Source organism: Lactuca saligna, chromosome 1 (genome assembly GCF_052625555.1).
Source record: "Lactuca saligna cultivar CGN05327 chromosome 1, ASM5262555v1, whole genome shotgun sequence".
NCBI classification, from domain to species: domain Eukaryota; kingdom Viridiplantae; phylum Streptophyta; class Magnoliopsida; order Asterales; family Asteraceae; genus Lactuca; species Lactuca saligna.
In genome coordinates this window covers 87,963,620-87,980,119 of record NC_136417.1, presented here as the reverse complement: position 1 = coordinate 87,980,119, position 16,500 = coordinate 87,963,620, and the positions used below count along the sequence as shown (strand labels likewise).

Genomic DNA, 16,500 nt, shown 5'->3' with positions numbered 1-16,500 from the left:
GTCTATCCGGACCGCTCAACTAGCATTCATCATCCCGAATTATCCCTCCTGGAAAACTCTCCCATGCATACTGTTCTAGCCCTCTAGGGGTTCCGAACTCTAACTCCATCCTACATACTGAATCCCAGCCTGATCCTAAGCCTTCTACAATCAATCGCCCTTTTCACAAAACCCTTGGTCTGTATCCTGCCCCGTTTGCCTGTCACTTGCTCATACCAGCCTATGCTCTTAGCTGACAGAACCGCTGTTGAATCCCAAACAGCTAATCAACCTCTCGTGCTTGTCGATCTTCCAGAGAATTTCCAATTCTCCCAACTTAGAGCACTGACTATCAACCACCGGTTCCCATAACAGACCTCCCTTAACATCCCTACACAACACATTCCCTTACACGCGAACTGATTCCCACTAGAATGAGCAACCTTCACAAAATCACATATCAACACTGATCATCTCGGACTTGAAAGAATCCCGACCTTCAGCTAACCACTCCTCAGACTGCAGATGCTACCCGACATTCGGACCAAAAGCCTGATTTCCCACTAATAATCCCCATGGATGACAACCAACGAAACTCCCAATACCAAAACCCTTAAACATACCATAACCCTCACGGAACAAACGAATACAATACCCGAAAATTCACACAACGAGACTAGCAGATATACAACACTCAATAATAATCACAAGATAACAAAATATCAAGAAGGAAACATACCCGCAGCTGCATCCAGCACTGCCCTAACATCCTCTGTTGTAAGCTGAAAAGCACGACCCTGAGCCCTCGAGGGCTCTGCTCCACCCTGACCTCCACCGGTAATCCTCAATATGGCCGGTGCTGGAGCCTGCACCGACCTCCCAACCAGCTGTGGACAGTTGGCCCTCATGTGACCAACCCGATGACACTGATAGCAAATCCTCATATCCTGGGTTGGGGATGACTGATGAAAATCCCTTGCGTAGTGCCCCTTTCTCCCGCACTTACGACACACACCACCAGACCTACAAGCTCCGGCATGACCCTTCCCGCACTTCTCACAAGTGCGGCTGCTCTGACTGCTCAAATTGAAATCAACGGTCTTAGACCGTTTCGTCGGCGGCGGCGACTGTTCCGGAGCCTGCCTATGTTCTCTCAACTGTAACTTGATCTCCAACTCCCGCCGCCTAGCGGCTTCCTGCAACTCCAACAATCTCTCGCACCTCTGCGTAAACACAAACTGCCTAATATCCCTCTTCAGCATACTCAGATATCGGGACATCTGGGCCTGCTCAGAAGCAAAATCAGGGCAAAACATCGCCCTCTCAGTGAACATCCTGGTGATCTCCATCACCGACTCGGAATCCTGCTTCAGCTCCAGGAACTCCTGAGCTAATCTTTCCCTCTCAACTCGCGGAACATAGCGAGTACTGAACATCTCTCTGAACTGATCCCAAGAAACCGCAGCTCTCTGCGCATCAAAATACGATCCCGTGGTCAACCTCCACCAATCCTTCACCCCGAGCCTCAAAAGGTTCAGAGCACACCTCACCCTCTGATCAGCATGGCATGAACACGTAAAGAAACACCCCTCCACGTCTGACAACCATCTCATAGAAACAACCGGGTCTTGAACTCCATCGAAGGTAGGGGCTTCGTATTATTGAAGTCCAGATACTAAAAACCTCTATCGGCTCCTCGCCCTGCCGTTGTAGCTGCCACAGCAGCCGTCTCTGAAAGAGCTGCATAACGCTCATCAAAATACTCAACCATGGCGGTCTTGATCGTCCCAAGCAGTTCCGGCAACTCGTCCCAGAACATAGCAACAACCTCATCATGCAGGATCTCACTAATCCTAGCATCCAACTCGTATGTACTCAGCTGACCGATAACCTCGGATGGTGCTGACCCACCCTGACCGCCCTCTCCTGCTCCCGATCCTGACCCGGATCCACTCCCAGCATACCTCGTAACCACCATATTGAAAAACACCGCAAACATCAGATACCTCTCACTAACCCGGGAACCGACTCTCAACCTAGCCCTAGGGGTTGTGACTTCCTTGATACGCGTATGGGTCCGGTGCTTTCACTAGTACGGGACCATACTACCTGCCACACCTACCCATATTATATCAAGTATCACCACAACACCCTAGAGATGAACATACATAACAAGCAACAAATCCTCAATCCTAGAGGAATACTAAATATCTCATACTGACCTACCGGTCCCACAACTCACCCAACCATGAAACTTCCACCAACTCCTGCAGCACTAGTGTATGCTAGTCATACATAACGTTGGACCCTATAGACTTTCGAATATTCAATCCTACCCTAGCTCCCAATCAAACAAGAACGGAACAAAAGGCCAAATCAAACATTCTTCGACTATAAGATCTTAATTACATATGGTCGTGATGCATACACTAAATATCTACAGTAATGATGTCAATTTCATACAAGGAAACCCTAGGCTAGCAGGCATCATATAATCAGCCAATTCTATCATGCAATTCCTGAAGATCCCTAGCCTAGCACTAGCATGCTGTTCTATCATATCACAAAAACAATTAACTTGCATGGTATTTTGGGGTTACTTACTAGCTCCGGATTATCATACCTCCGCTTCCTCTTTTACTCATTTTGAACACCATTTTAAATTTTCTTTTGAAAACTCTCCTTGATTTGAGGCTAGATTCACATGATGTTCCTCCAATTCACTCAAACCAAGGCTCTGATACCAACTTGTAACACTCTAAAAATTCAAGCCAATTTAAACTTTTCAAAAAAAACAACCCAGTTTCGTTAAGTCATTACAAAAAGGTTTTCAATACAATTATTATCAGAGTCTTCCCAGAACCATATCGTAAAACATAAACATGAGGAGCGGTACGATCACACCTTTGCCTTTCCATGGTCTCTTGAAGTACCTGAAAAACATTAAACCACAACTGTAAGCCCGAAAGCTTAGTGAGATACCCCCAAAATACCAACCACATATACCACGCATAACATATCGGAACTGAACAGTACAGCCATGCACTTCGGGTCTACTGTGTGACTGGTCCGCCCAACCGGGCCCTCATTCCACCTGGTCACCCTTCGAGTCTAGCCATATCCATCGAGTCTGCAGTGTGGTTGGTCCACCCGCACCGGGCCTTCAACCCACCTAGTCCACTCTCTGAGTCTACAGTATGACTGGTCCATCCGCACCGGGCCTTCAGTCGGCCTGGTCCACTCTCCGAGCCTCGGCACGTCTGGTCCGCCGTCGCGGGGCCTACAGCCTATCCGGACCGCTCGCTGGGCCTTCGGGTTAACCGGTCCGCCCTAGGTATGTTGGCCTACAGCACAAAGCAGGACCCACCTCAACCCAACCCCAGTACAACAACCATGTGCACATAAACATACAATCATATAACAATTCACATCCAATCAAACCGATCTAGCAGATCACATAACATAACATCATCCTAACCAGGATACTGACCTAACCGGTCACTAGCATAGCATCATCCTATATACCAAGATACCGACCTTAACTAGGTCTCTAACATATACCATCCTAACTACCAGGATGCAAACATAGCAAAGCAATAACATAACAATGATACCCACATTACAATCCGATAAAGGGCCGGCCTTGGTGCCTTAGACCCTGTTGATATAGTGAGGATAACTCACCTCGCAACTACTGACTGAAAAGATAAGATCACGCTGCTCCAACCTCCGACATGAACTCCACCACTGATAATACCAAAAGACTGAACTCAATAAATACCAATAATTACAAAATTACCCCTGGAAGTCAACTGGTCAACTCTTGGTTAAAGACAAAGTCCTCAGTCAAAGTCAAACTTCCTGACTCGTCGAGTCCCTAGGCTCTGAAAACTCCCATATCGCGAACCAACTCGCCGAGTCGCCCCAAGACTCGTCGAGTCCCACGAACTCTGAGTCACTTCCTGCTCAAACTCACCGAGTTGTCCCTCGACTCACCGATTCACAGCTCAACCAGGAAAGGTGAGGACCTCATGACTAGACCCACCGAGTCCAAGAACAGACTCGCCGAGTCCAAGTCTATCTTCAACCAACTCGCCGAGTACACCCATGTGACTCGCCGAGTACCACTAGCTCTTAACCCATATAGAGGCTTTCAAGCCATGCAAGGTCTCCAATCTATAGATCTACTCTTCTACAAGCCATCCATCATGTAAAGTGGCAAACTTTATGTGAATCCAAGGAGATCTAAGCTTAATACACTCTTAGGCTAAGGTTTGGGACAAAAGAACTTCACCAACAACTCTTGGGCATAGACTTTATGGCTTTCTGGATCATTAACTTAGATCTGAGGTAGCAACCTCAGATCTTACACCAAACACAAGATAGCACCAGATATACTCCCAAAAATCCCACAAATGATAGATCTAGATGGATAACAGCTCAAGCAATGAATCATTACCTCAAGAGAAGACTCCAACGGAAGAATAAGCCAAATCCCTGCAAAGCCCCTTGCTCCAAGCCTCTTAATCTTCAAAGATCTCTTCAACAACACTCCTTCAAGATCCAAATGCTCTCTAATTCTCTCACAAACGAATATTAGGGTTTCTGGACTTCAAGGGAGAGTAAAGAGGCTGGGGAGAGGGTATTATGTTCTTTATATAGGGCTCAACCCCTGGGATTAGGATTTTCTCCACACAGCACCAACTCGCCGAGTCCACCCATGTGACTCGCCGAGTTGGTCACTTAACACGCGACCTGTAACGCGACTCGACTCGCCGAGTCGACCTTCTTATTTACACCTTTAGCCCTTCAACTTTACTTCTGAATTTTCGGTATGTTACAGATGGAAGCGGCCAGTTAGAAAGATGCGTGCAGACAAAGCTTAGCCCGGTAAGGTATTGTTAAGATCTTGAAAAATCACGTCTCGGTTTTGGGGGAAGTATTACTTAGTACTCCCGAGTCTTGCCCGAGCCTTACTTAGTAAGTTTCTCACCACCTTTTTAGACTAGGAAATATTTTTAGGGGTCAAGAATAGATATATAGTTAAGTTTGTTCATCACACCTTATATTGATGAACTTTGAGATAGGTCCCGCAATTCACATTTTTGGGAACACAGTTTTTTTTGTAACACCCATTCTTGAGTCATTCCCCACCCTTAAGCTATGTTGCAATCTCTACGCTATGAAGAGAACAAACAAATGAAGAAAAATTGGAAAGCGAAGCATAAATAGAAGCACTAAAAGAAGATCCGTAGACACGGAAAAAACAAGAAAATTGAAAGAAAAAAAAATAGTATAAAAGAAGAATAAGAGATCAAGTGAAGAATCAAGCTTATGTCTATTAAAAAAACAACGAAAGAAGACAGAAGACCGACGGAAGAAGTTCAAGATTGAAGACTTAGGTTGTCTTAGGTCTAGTTCTTAGATTGAGTCATTTTTATTTTATATTATTTTATTTCTGACTTTTGGTGAGAAAATGCTATGAAGGTGAGACGGTAGATTGTAATGGACAGTACAAGGGAGAAACCTTTGAAACCGAAAGTTTTCCCAAAGTCCATGGCTGAAAGTATATATATTTCGTTATTATACACTTTGGCCTGACAAATGTAGCAATCATCGTGTATGGGGGCATCTTTCCTTCATGAATTATGGTCTGGATTGGCGATATAAAGTGCCCCACTAGGCACATCCCCTGTTTCTTTTTTCTAGCACGTTCTGATGGCTTCCACATCCAGACGAAATCTATTCACCTATCGAGTGGTTCGGGAATGTGGTTTATGGTTATAAAGTGGGGAACACTCGGAGGACACGTAGGGTCCTTGCAAGGCTGACTCTAACCATGTTGACTGATCTTGACCAGGTTCTGTGTTTCTATCCATTCTTTTTTTTTTTAGTATAGTTCATCTCAAGTTCATTATAGTCTTATCTTACTTGAGGACAAGTAAGGTTCAAGCTTGGGTGATTTAATAATTTCATTTTATTTTATTTTATAGTTTATTTTAGTATATTCCATTCACAATTTAACTAATTTTCATTTATATTTTCTTTTTTGTTATTTTATGACTATTTCAGGTACTTTCTAGTTTCATGAGCATAATTGTAGATTTTACGGAGACTAGCGGAGCGAGATCTTTGGGATGCGATTGGACATGGAGGACAATAAAGATTATGGGCTTGATTGCTAGTGGAAATGATGCATGGAACGGGCTTGATGATTAGTTGAAGGTTTTGAGAAAATGAACTTTAAATTTGCAAGAAATAGAAGAATTTTTGTACATCTGGAGATTATTGAGCGGGTGATAACGTAAGCTTTGGAGGATTTGGAAAAAGACAAATTAGACTCAAATTGAAGAAAACTTGAAGACTTGTGGACCACAATCTAATGAAGAAAAATTGGATCAGTAGGCTAAAGCAGTGCAGGCCCAACAAATGGAAATGGCCAATTCTCAGTCACTTCACGCGGCCCACACAAGAATACCACACGGCCGGCATGAGTTCCTGCAAGGGATAATTTCATGATTTTACTTGTGGCTTCCATTTGCGGAAGTTTGCTGGGATTCTTTTGGGACTTTTGTACATCTGAAATTTGGTGATTTCTGTGGAGTTTTGGGAGTTTTTTGAGCACTTGAAGAACATCAAAAACATCATATTTTGCTCTTGATTCTTGCTACATGTTGGGTACTTTTAAAGATATTTTGTTTTCTTGAGTTTAGTCATGCTAGGCTAAACTAATCTTGGTTGACTTTGGTGAAATCACTTAAATGTTGATTGAATGTTGAAGAACTCAATGAACTTGTTCTTGAATCTTTATAAGAATGTTTTATTTTTAACATATGTTTGCTACTTGTATGTTTTTATTCATAAGTTTAAATAATTTTTTGATTATCTAATGGTTCCTCAAATTAGCAAGCAACAAATGGTTCTTGTGTTAGTTTTCACTTCATAGAATTATAAGAACATTTTCTCCAACATGGAAGTAAAAGCATTTAACTCCTTTTAGATTTTTCGACTTTTTGATTCTAAATGCTATTTAATTTTCACTAATTACATGCTTAACATAAATTGTGACTTTAACTAACGAAATTTTTATGAGCTTCTCTAGCTATTTTAATAACTAAGAAAATCCAGGTAATCTCAAGCTTCTTGGATTGCTATAGTTAAGTTAGAGATTTAAAACAAGTATTCCACCTTTGGATTCTAATGATATATTCATCAATTGTTCAAGTGAGGAAACTTAAGTCAACCATCTTCCTCTTATTGATTTTACATTAAACTCTTGTTTTTGTTGAATTGTCTACTTAAATCTTAGTTTAATGAAAAAATTGTAAGAATGGTCCGTGTGGTTAGGTCGAAATTGTCACTTTGGGCAAAACAAGTTTGAACTAGCACTCATAGTCCAAAAGTTTTCATTTTCTTGCCACTTTGGTCCAATTTACTTTAAATTTTTTTATAATGACCATTTTGCCATTTCTTTTTACTTTTTTAGTTATTTATTTATTTATTTAAATTACTTTATAATTTAAAGAAAAATAAAAAAGAGAATCTTTCTCTCACTCACTCTCTCTCTCTCTCTCTCTCTTCTTCTTCTTCTTCTTCTTCTTCTTCTTCTTCTTCTTCTTCTTCTTCTTCTTCTTCTTCTTCATCATTTATCATCTACAAATCAGGAAAAAAAACCCCAGATTTTTGCTACTATGCTACTAGATTACACACATAAGGATACCCCGAAAAACCAGTTTCCTCAAAAAAAAAAATTGCCCAACATCAACAACCTAACTTTTGTTCTTCAAAAACCAGTTTTTTGAAAAAGAAATCGGAAACAGATATTAAAAATAATTGGAAGCATGTGTGTATGTGAAGCATGGTTGTGATATTTACATCTCCGATAAGAACTGGAAGATAGGGCAGGTGAGACACACAAAACCCAGTTCTAAGGGCATCAAAGGGTTACAAAACCCTGCTTCGCACCATCCCTAAATTTGTTTCGTCTTAAGATCCGAGGGCAGTGACGCTAAAGAAGAAGGGCAAACCAACGAAGAAAGAAAGACGATGAATCCTCGAGCAACAGATCTGAGAAATTAGCCACAAACCTGAACATATATGAAGCCAGTGAACATGGTGACGAGGTGTTGCAATGGTCGGAGGTGATGGGTGTAGTTGTGGTTGGAGGTCGGTGAAGAAGACGATGATTCGATGGAGGTGTGTGTATCGATTATGAAGAACAAATCCATAAACAAAATCAATTTTATATGTTCCAAAAAGAATTAGGTGTTTTTTTATGTGTTTTGCAGTGGATGTCGTCTACTTGAGAGAGAGAGAGAGAGAGAGAGAGAGAGAGAGAGAGAGAGAGAGAGAGAGAGAGAGAGAGAGAGAGAGAGAGAGAGATTCTTTTGTTCTTTTTATTTTTATTTTTTTTGTTAGAAAAATAATTAAATAACAAAAAGATAAGCAAAAAACAAATAGAAATGGGCAAATTCGTCATTTTAAAACATTTTGAACCAAATTCACAACAAAATGAAAACTTTTGGACTATTAGTAATAGTCCAAACCTATTTGGCCCAAAATAGCAATTTCGACCTAACCACAGTGACTATTCTTACAATTTTGTCTAGTTTAATTTTAGTTTTATTTCAAGCATTTCAAAAGATCAAAACCCCCATTTTTATTTTTATTGGCATTTTACAAATATTTTTGCAAAGAAGGTTTCATAAAGTTAAAAAACTGAACCAATTTCTATGGATACAATCCCTTTACCACTATACTATTTTAATATACAAGATTTATGGTTATGAATTTCGTTGGCCTCGACAACCACTTAAGCACTTTCTTTAGATAATTGGATTGACGTACAAAACTGTCTTTGGTGTGCACACTTTGAAGACCCAAACAAAATTCCGTTATACCAAGATTTATCATTTCAAAATTTTCTTTCAAACAAGAAGTGACGTTTCCCAATTCTCCAGGAATTCCAATTATGTTCAAATCATCTATATAAACAGAAATTATGACGATTTTTAATCCGAATCATTTTATGAATACATAAGTCATGTTCTAGCAACCATCAGAAGCACACGATCTTCAGTTGCCACCATGCCCGTCGTGACTCGTGACACCCATAATGTTACGTCAGAAGCACACGATCTTCAGTTGCCACCATGCCTGTCGTGACTCGTGACACCCATAATGTTACGTCCTGACATATGGGTATCCTCAAAAACCATGTACTTGACTCATTTATATCATCAACTATCCATTCTGGAAAATAGATGTTACAACAAGTACATCTATCACCATGTTTCTTTTTTCCACCATAAAATGGGGTAAGGATAAATGATGTTTAAGAAACATTTGAGAAAATAGATGACGTGAAATGGAAGTAAGAACAAATTAGGGAATTTTGTAAAATGTTAGGACTTAATGAGTAAAACATCATTTCGCTGACTTTCTACAACACGTAGATGCAAAATACTTATACATAGTTTTCCAAATTAAGGCATGTCCCCATTAAGACCATTAAGTAAATAACATTCAGCCCCTAATTCGGATGAACAAAACTCCTGACCAGAGAGAGTTAAAGAGAAATTGTACAGGAAAAAAACATAACAAAACAAAGCATAAAACTGAAGAAGAAAAACAAAGAGGGAAAACATCGATTGTAAGCATCACGCAAGGGGAGAAAGTCTTCTGATTAGGAGAGGTAACATACCTTGTTAAAAGTTAAAACACACCGAATGAGGTAATGTGGCTCCTATTGAAGGATGGTTGGAAGCTATGTTGGTAGGGTCATCATGAAGCTCTATAGTCTATACCACGAAGAGTAACTCATCTTCTAATCGGTTACAATCTAAAATAAGATGATGTGTCAGCAATATTTTTTCCGCTCAAAACATGTCCACATTGATGGTATTGAAAAAAAATATTAGAACTAACTTGAATTTGCATGGCCTCCTTAAGTTGGAATGCCACCTCAGCAATCGCAGGTCGTTTTTCCCGAGTTTTTTCCAAGCATTGAGATGAAATAGCTGAAAACTTGAGCAACGTACTTGGTTTGATATCTTTCCTTATTTTGGGATCGATAATTTTGTCTATATCTCCGCTTTTATAGCTGGCTCGAACCAAATGATGGAGGAATCGCCGCTCGTCATTGTAACTGAAATCACACGCGAGCCTTCCGCATAATACTTCAAATAAAACCACACCGAACGAGTAAACATCTGACTCTTTTGTTAAAAATCCTGTTTTTTCGTATTGTGGGTCACAATAACCATATGTGCCAGCAAGGTTAGTGATCACAAACGTGTTCGGTTGATTTGCTAGACCTATTCTTGACAACCCAAAATCAGCAAGTTTTGCATTCCAATTCTCATCTAACAAAACATTGGCGGCTTTTATATCACGGTGTATTATTCTGTGTTTTTCTGCCACGTGATTATGAAGATAGTCCAATGCAGAAGCAACATCAATGCATATTTTGAGAAGTTGTGTCCATGAAGGTCGAACCGATATAGAAGTGTCACGTAAATATGTATCGAGGCTTCCATTGCTTGCGTATTCGTAGACAAGGATCATCTCCTTGTTATCATCACAAAACCCTATAAGTCTTATAATGTTTTCGTGATGATACTGTGAAAGCATTGTTAGCTCGGTGTGGAACTCCTTGTTACCTTGAAAGCCAGTGACATCTAACCGTTTTACAGCAACCAACTGGTTTACATGATCCGCCCAGAAGAGGAGTCCCTTGTAGACCTTTCCGTATCCACCTTTCCCGATGAAGTTTCTTTGGTTGAAGTCTTGAGTACAATCTTTTATGGCCTCAAGGGGGATTTTGAGGTTGTTCGGCTGCTTCATTAGAGACATAATTTGAACTAATAAATATTGATCTAGTCTTAACCAATTTACGCATATACAAAATTTATTGATTTAACCTTTGGGTGAGTAGTTATTAGTGTTTGATCTGAAGTACTTTCAGGGTCAGGTGGAGGTATACTTTGAGTATACATCGCTGCCCTCTGAGCAACCTGAGCTTCTAATATCTATGCACACATACACAACAATAGTTTACCAATATTCCATCAACATAAACAATCGTATAATGAATTTCTTGAAAAATGAGAAATCTCCAGCATTTACCTCTGTAGCATTTACCTCTCTATCAACTCTATCATTTTTCTCTTTCACTGCATTGTTGCATAACATTACAAACAAAAAAAATGTATTAAAAAACAAAATCAAGAGAGGATCACAAATTAGCAAAAAACACAACCACATACATCCTACTAACCTAGAAGAATTGAATTACAGCCTCCACATCCATAAACCAAAACTTCCGGTGGCTCCAAAAGAACTTTCTGGCATCTTGGGCATCGAACTAACCCTAGTTTAGTGTTTACCTCAGACTGTTTTAATAGCGTATCATCTGAACTTTCAAGGTCAAGTGGAAGTATATCATGAGTATAAATTTCTGCCTTTTTAGCAAAATCCATGTGTGCTACCAATATCTATGTATACACAAACATAAATAATTCAAGAAAACTGTGTCAACATATATAAGCAATCTTCAAATGAATTTCTTGAACAGAGATAATTAAATATCCGGTGTTTACCTCTGTATCATGATCTGATACTCTCTCGTTTTCATCCTTAATCACTGCATTGTTACAGCATATTTTAATTAAAAAAAAAACACAGAAAATATTCAAAAATGAAATTCACAGAACATCAAAGAAATAAAATTGCCTACGAACCTATAAGAATTGCATTACAGCCTCCACATACATAGATCGGAACTCCTGGGTCCTGCTGAAATTTCCAGCAACATGGGCATCGAACTAACCTGTAATTATTTCTCATGTTGCTGCTCAGATTTCAAAAAAGCTCCTGACTTTTGAAAACCCTGAAACTTTTGAATAAAAGTTCGTTGAAGATGATTAGAATTAAAGAAATTTAAGGATTAACAGAAGCTAAAATGTTTGACATTTTGTAAGAAATATATTTTACACGAAAGTAAAGAAAATACGTCGAATAATCTTGAATCCTTTTCAATCATAGTTTGATTTTTTTTTCTTTTCTTTCAAGATTAAGGAGTGATTGACATGGGATTAATAAAGAATTAGAAAGCTGATACTCATGTTGGCATGTTGCTGAAGAAAATGACAGCCAATTGAGTAATTATGAACTAGATTTTGGTTGGAATAAGCCAAAATGGCATAGAAAAAGACGAAAGTCAAACATCCAACTTACGTTTCTTTCTCCACTGAGATCCGTTCGCTTTCTAAGAAATTGAACATCACCCTAATATATTCTAAGAAATTGAACATCACCCTAACATAACTACAACCAGAAAACCTCAAGTTATTCAAAAAAAAGAAGCGAAGAAAGAACCCATGGAATTGAAGACTTCCGTTGACCGAAAAAAGAACGGTGGAATTTTTGAACTAAATCGTAAGAACAAGAACCCATTTCTGGAAATTAGGAACACATAATGTATTCCTTTTTTTCAAAAGATCCAAAATTTGAAATATGGAATCAAATCAAGAACTAGGCATATCAAACTAGTATTGCAAGACATCGTCTTTAGCGAGAAAAAAAAAAAGAAGAAGAAGAAGAGGAGAGAGAGAGAGAGAGAGAGAGAGAGAGAGAGAGAGAGAGAGAGATTCTTGATATATAGATCAGTGATCTAAGCTTCGAAGTAGAGAATCAAATCAAGAACTATGAAATAAGAAAACAACATTTGTTTTTGTATTAGAATAAAGAGGATAAGAACCTGAAAAAAATGAAGCAGCTGGCGAGAATCGAAGAATTTGGAGAGTGGAGTATATAAAATGAAGCAGCTGGCGAGAATCGAAGACGAAGTCCTGTATTGGAGTTATGAAGTTTGGGCAAGTACATCCTCGACAACCGTAAAAATGATCTATGCGGTTGTATGTTTTTTAGGTGTAGTTTGGAACTAGTTTATAGACAAAATTGAGAGGTTGGTCCCTATGGTATGTTAAAAATTAGATGATTGGTTCAAAACGTTTTGGAGTGGCACCGGTGATCCAAAATATTTGATTTGTTGTGGAATTGGTCCAAAGGCTTAACAGTTGTTTATGCCCTCCGTTTGTGTGAGGGTGTTTATGTCCAAAATGATTGATCTTGTAAAGTATTTGTCAAATAAGGGTAACTTTTGAATAAATTACATTCAAGTTTGATTTCACTTTGACTTTCGACTGGTCAAAATAGGAACCCAATTAGAAAGGGGTCAAGGGATTTGTTTTTTGTTCGTCATTTGATCGATCGTCAAGGGGAACGCAAAGGAAACGAGTACAGAACACGAAGGGAAGAACGAAGGCATAATCAATTGGGAGGAAGAGGAGATTGGAATAGGACTGAACTGAAGGCGGTCAAGAAGAAGACACACGAAGTCAGCAAAGGTTCGATCGTTCTTTTGGCTGAAGGAAGGAGGTACGATGACTTCTGATTTTTCATCGATTGATTCGCAATCAGTGATGGCCTCCGGGATTCGACTTAGGCCGAAGAAGAGGAAGGGAAAGGAGAAAACATTATTCGTGTTTGGGAAGATCGATGTCAAAACTACAGTTGAAATGGTTGCGAGCACAAATAGGACTCGTAAGTCAAGAACACGTGTTATTTGGAACGTTGATTCGAGAAAATATTATGTTTGGGAAGATCGATGCAACAATGGAGGAAGTAATCGCCGCTGCAATGACTGCTAATGCTCATAATTTCATCTGGTAGCTTCCGGAAGGATATGAAACGATGGTCGGTGAAATAAGGGCACTTCGAGGTTAAGCACGTCAATTCGAGCCCAACAATGTTCAATTCACCGATGCCTTTCAACGATCCATAATCGCTATCATCATCAAATCACCCACCGCCTTTGTTTTCCCAACTCCTTGCTCTAAACTCGTCGGAATGGAAACAAGCAGTGATCGGGAAGTAGATATTAGGAAGGTTTAATTTAATAAGATAATAAAAGAAGGAGTGTGAATTGACAGAAATACCCTCACACAAACGGAGGGCACAAACGGCTATCAAGCCTTTGGACCAATTCCACTACAAATCAAACATTTTGGACCACCGGTGCAAGCCCAAAACTTTTTGGACCAAACATCCAATTTTTGACATACCACAAGGACCAAACTTGCAATTTTGTCTAGTTTATATGCAGAAAATGTCTCTCCTCAAATTGGAAAGACTAAAATACCATTAATATATATTTTTTTCATTTTTTTTATTGTTTTATCATTTTTAATAAAATAAATGAGGGTAACAAATTACACGAATGGTCCTTTAGGTTTTGTTTTTTTTTCCTAAAGTAGTCTCTACGAAATTTTTTTCCCTTAGATGGTACCTACAGAGCAAACATTGCACAAAAATGATCCTTATGACTAATTTTGTTAACAGGTTCTATTAAGTGTGTGTGCGAAATGACAAAATTGCCCTTTGTTATTACTTTTTTATATTTATTTTAATGTTTTGTTAATTTGTAATAAAAAAGGTGGGATCCTCTCTCTCTCTCTCTCACGTACACATATACACATACACATACACATACACATATTGACATAAAAACATACATACACAGAGGGTCCAATTGAAATCAGTATCATTCCATCAAAATCAAAATGTTGGCAAAGATCTAGTTCCAATTGAAATCAGGTGGGTCCGATTGCAGGGGTTTTGAGGCTCGATTTCATGGGTTTCACCCAGATGATAAACATACAAAAGTCGAAGATGGAAGGACTTTGAGAAAGCAATTTGATAGTGAAAACTTTTAAGGAAATTAAGGAAGGGTTAGAGAAGATGGATCTGAAAGCATGTCCGACGGGAGTGATAATGTCAAAGCTGCATCCAACGACGATGTCCCACCTAGCTCTCTTTCCAGATCTCTTTGGAGACATACATATCATTGGCATACTCCACACACACACACACAAGCTTCTGATTCTTCTTATTAATTGTTTATGATTTCTTATTCTATTGTGCATTATCGCTACTAGCTTCTAGCTCCGACGAGATTGGATCAGTAGTGGTGAGACAATAAAATGGTAGATTTATGCTTTTTAACCAATCAAACTCTTTAAATATATTGGAATTCGGAAGAGGGATTCGGCCATTTGGGTGTTGCTGATACTGGACACACCAAGTCGAAACCCAACTGTAACATCCCAAGTTTTGGCATTTGTAGTCCATGGGAATGGAAGGGTAAAGTCTTGAAGAGCCCAAGGGTTAAATTGTAAGTTTGGGATCAGGAAGCGTAAGCGCATAAGGGTACGCTAAGCATTCTAGGGCGCGCCCTAGTACGCTGGGCGTACACTTGTGTATGCTGGGCGTACTCATAATGTAACACCGTAAAAATTTGAACAATTTTTCACTTTTGTAACCCATAAAATATCATTTGAAATCATAAAAAAATCATTATATCAACATTGTATCAATACAAAACCCAAGATCAAAATATATATAAACTCCGGTATGCGTGTGTACGAATCATGCCGACACCTTCCCGCGATCATCGCTTGTACCTGAAACACATAACACATAACACTGTAAGCATAAATGCTTAGTGAGTTCCCCAAAATACCACTCTAACACATAATAGCCACTCAAGGCTGTAACTCTGTTGACCCTCGGGTCTATGTGTCTCAGTGGGGCCCTCCAGCCCCAACTCTCTGTGGGCCCTCTGGCCCTAACTCTGTGGACCCGAAGGTCCTAACTTTGTGGACCCGAAGGTCCTAACTCTGTGGACCCGAAGGTCCTAACTCTGAATCATACATAGCACATATCACAATAAATCATAGCACATAAATAACATGCAATTACACTGGCATATAACTCAAAAATACTCTATCGCATAACTCTGTTACCACACTAGGTAAAGTATAGTGAGAAGACTCACCTCAGACGTCTCGGTAAATCTCTAACTCGGTAGGAATACTGCCTAGTCTTCGCCTATTCACATAAAGTAAATACTCTTATAAATATAATTCTCAAGAGTAGACTCAACCTGCCTTTGGCACCCTCAGGAGGGAAAAAGGCTATTTTACCCCCCTCTCGACACAAGTACTCCATTGACCAAACCCTAAAAGTCAACGGTCATATTTTGACCCTACTCGCCGAGTGCACCTTGGTGACTCGACAAGTTCACACATGTTCTTTAACACTTTGTCCCGCTTGGCACGCCGAGTCCCTCCCTATGCTTGACAAGTCATACTAGGCATGAATCACGGGGCCACCACGACTCAACTCGGCGAGTACCACCTTGAACTCCAGTCCTCTAACTCCCTTCTGACTCACTGAGTCATCCCCAACTCAGCAAATCTACTCACTGAGAAATTTACGTGAAACCCAAACCCTACTCGCCGAGTCTCAGGAACAACTCGGCGAGTTCATGCCATGCACAAACTCTACTGGCCTCCTGAGGTCAGATCTGTTTCCCTAAATCAAAGATCTAGCCTTCCCAAGCATGAATGTCATGTAAATCTCGAAACTTGATGCTTGTATAACAACAACAAGGCATCA

The 16,500-nt window shown here is 39.7% G+C and overlaps 1 protein-coding gene across 8 annotated transcripts; it reads right to left on the bottom strand.

Moving 5' to 3' along the window:
- Nucleotides 1-8,855: 8,855 nt before the first annotated feature.
- On the bottom strand, nt 8,856-12,905 carry LOC145041041 (putative serine/threonine-protein kinase PBL7). 8 transcript variants are annotated; one of them, XR_013679935.1, is made up of 9 exons: nt 12,740-12,905; nt 11,721-11,875; nt 11,580-11,623; nt 11,258-11,474; nt 11,107-11,153; nt 10,902-11,009; nt 9,907-10,815; nt 9,683-9,820; nt 8,856-9,231 (listed from the first exon to the last, which is right to left on the bottom strand). XR_013679935.1 is itself a non-coding variant. In XM_078988947.1 (8 exons), the coding sequence occupies exons 2-8, from the start codon at nt 11,824-11,826 to the stop codon at nt 9,806-9,808; spliced, it is 1,446 nt and encodes a 481-aa protein (XP_078845073.1). In that variant the 5' UTR covers nt 11,827-11,875; nt 12,740-12,905; the 3' UTR covers nt 9,395-9,805. The 8 variants fall into 8 exon arrangements, 5 of the variants coding, with proteins under 5 accessions (XP_078845073.1, XP_078845114.1, XP_078845090.1 ...); XR_013679939.1 differs by having other exon boundaries at nt 8,856-9,169; XR_013679940.1 differs by having other exon boundaries at nt 8,856-9,135.
- Nucleotides 12,906-16,500: the final 3,595 nt, after the last annotated feature.

Coding starts and splice junctions, on each gene's coding strand:
- LOC145041041 (XM_078988947.1), bottom strand. CDS start 11,826: ATGAGAAATAATTACAGGTTAGTTCGATGCCCATGTTGCTGGAAATTT. Junction 11,475..11,579: donor TATCAGATCATGATACAGAG/GTAAACACCGGA, acceptor GTGTATACATAG/ATATTGGTAGCACACATGGA. Junction 11,154..11,257: donor CTGTAATTCAATTCTTCTAG/GTTAGTAGGATG, acceptor GCAACAATGCAG/TGAAAGAGAAAAATGATAGA.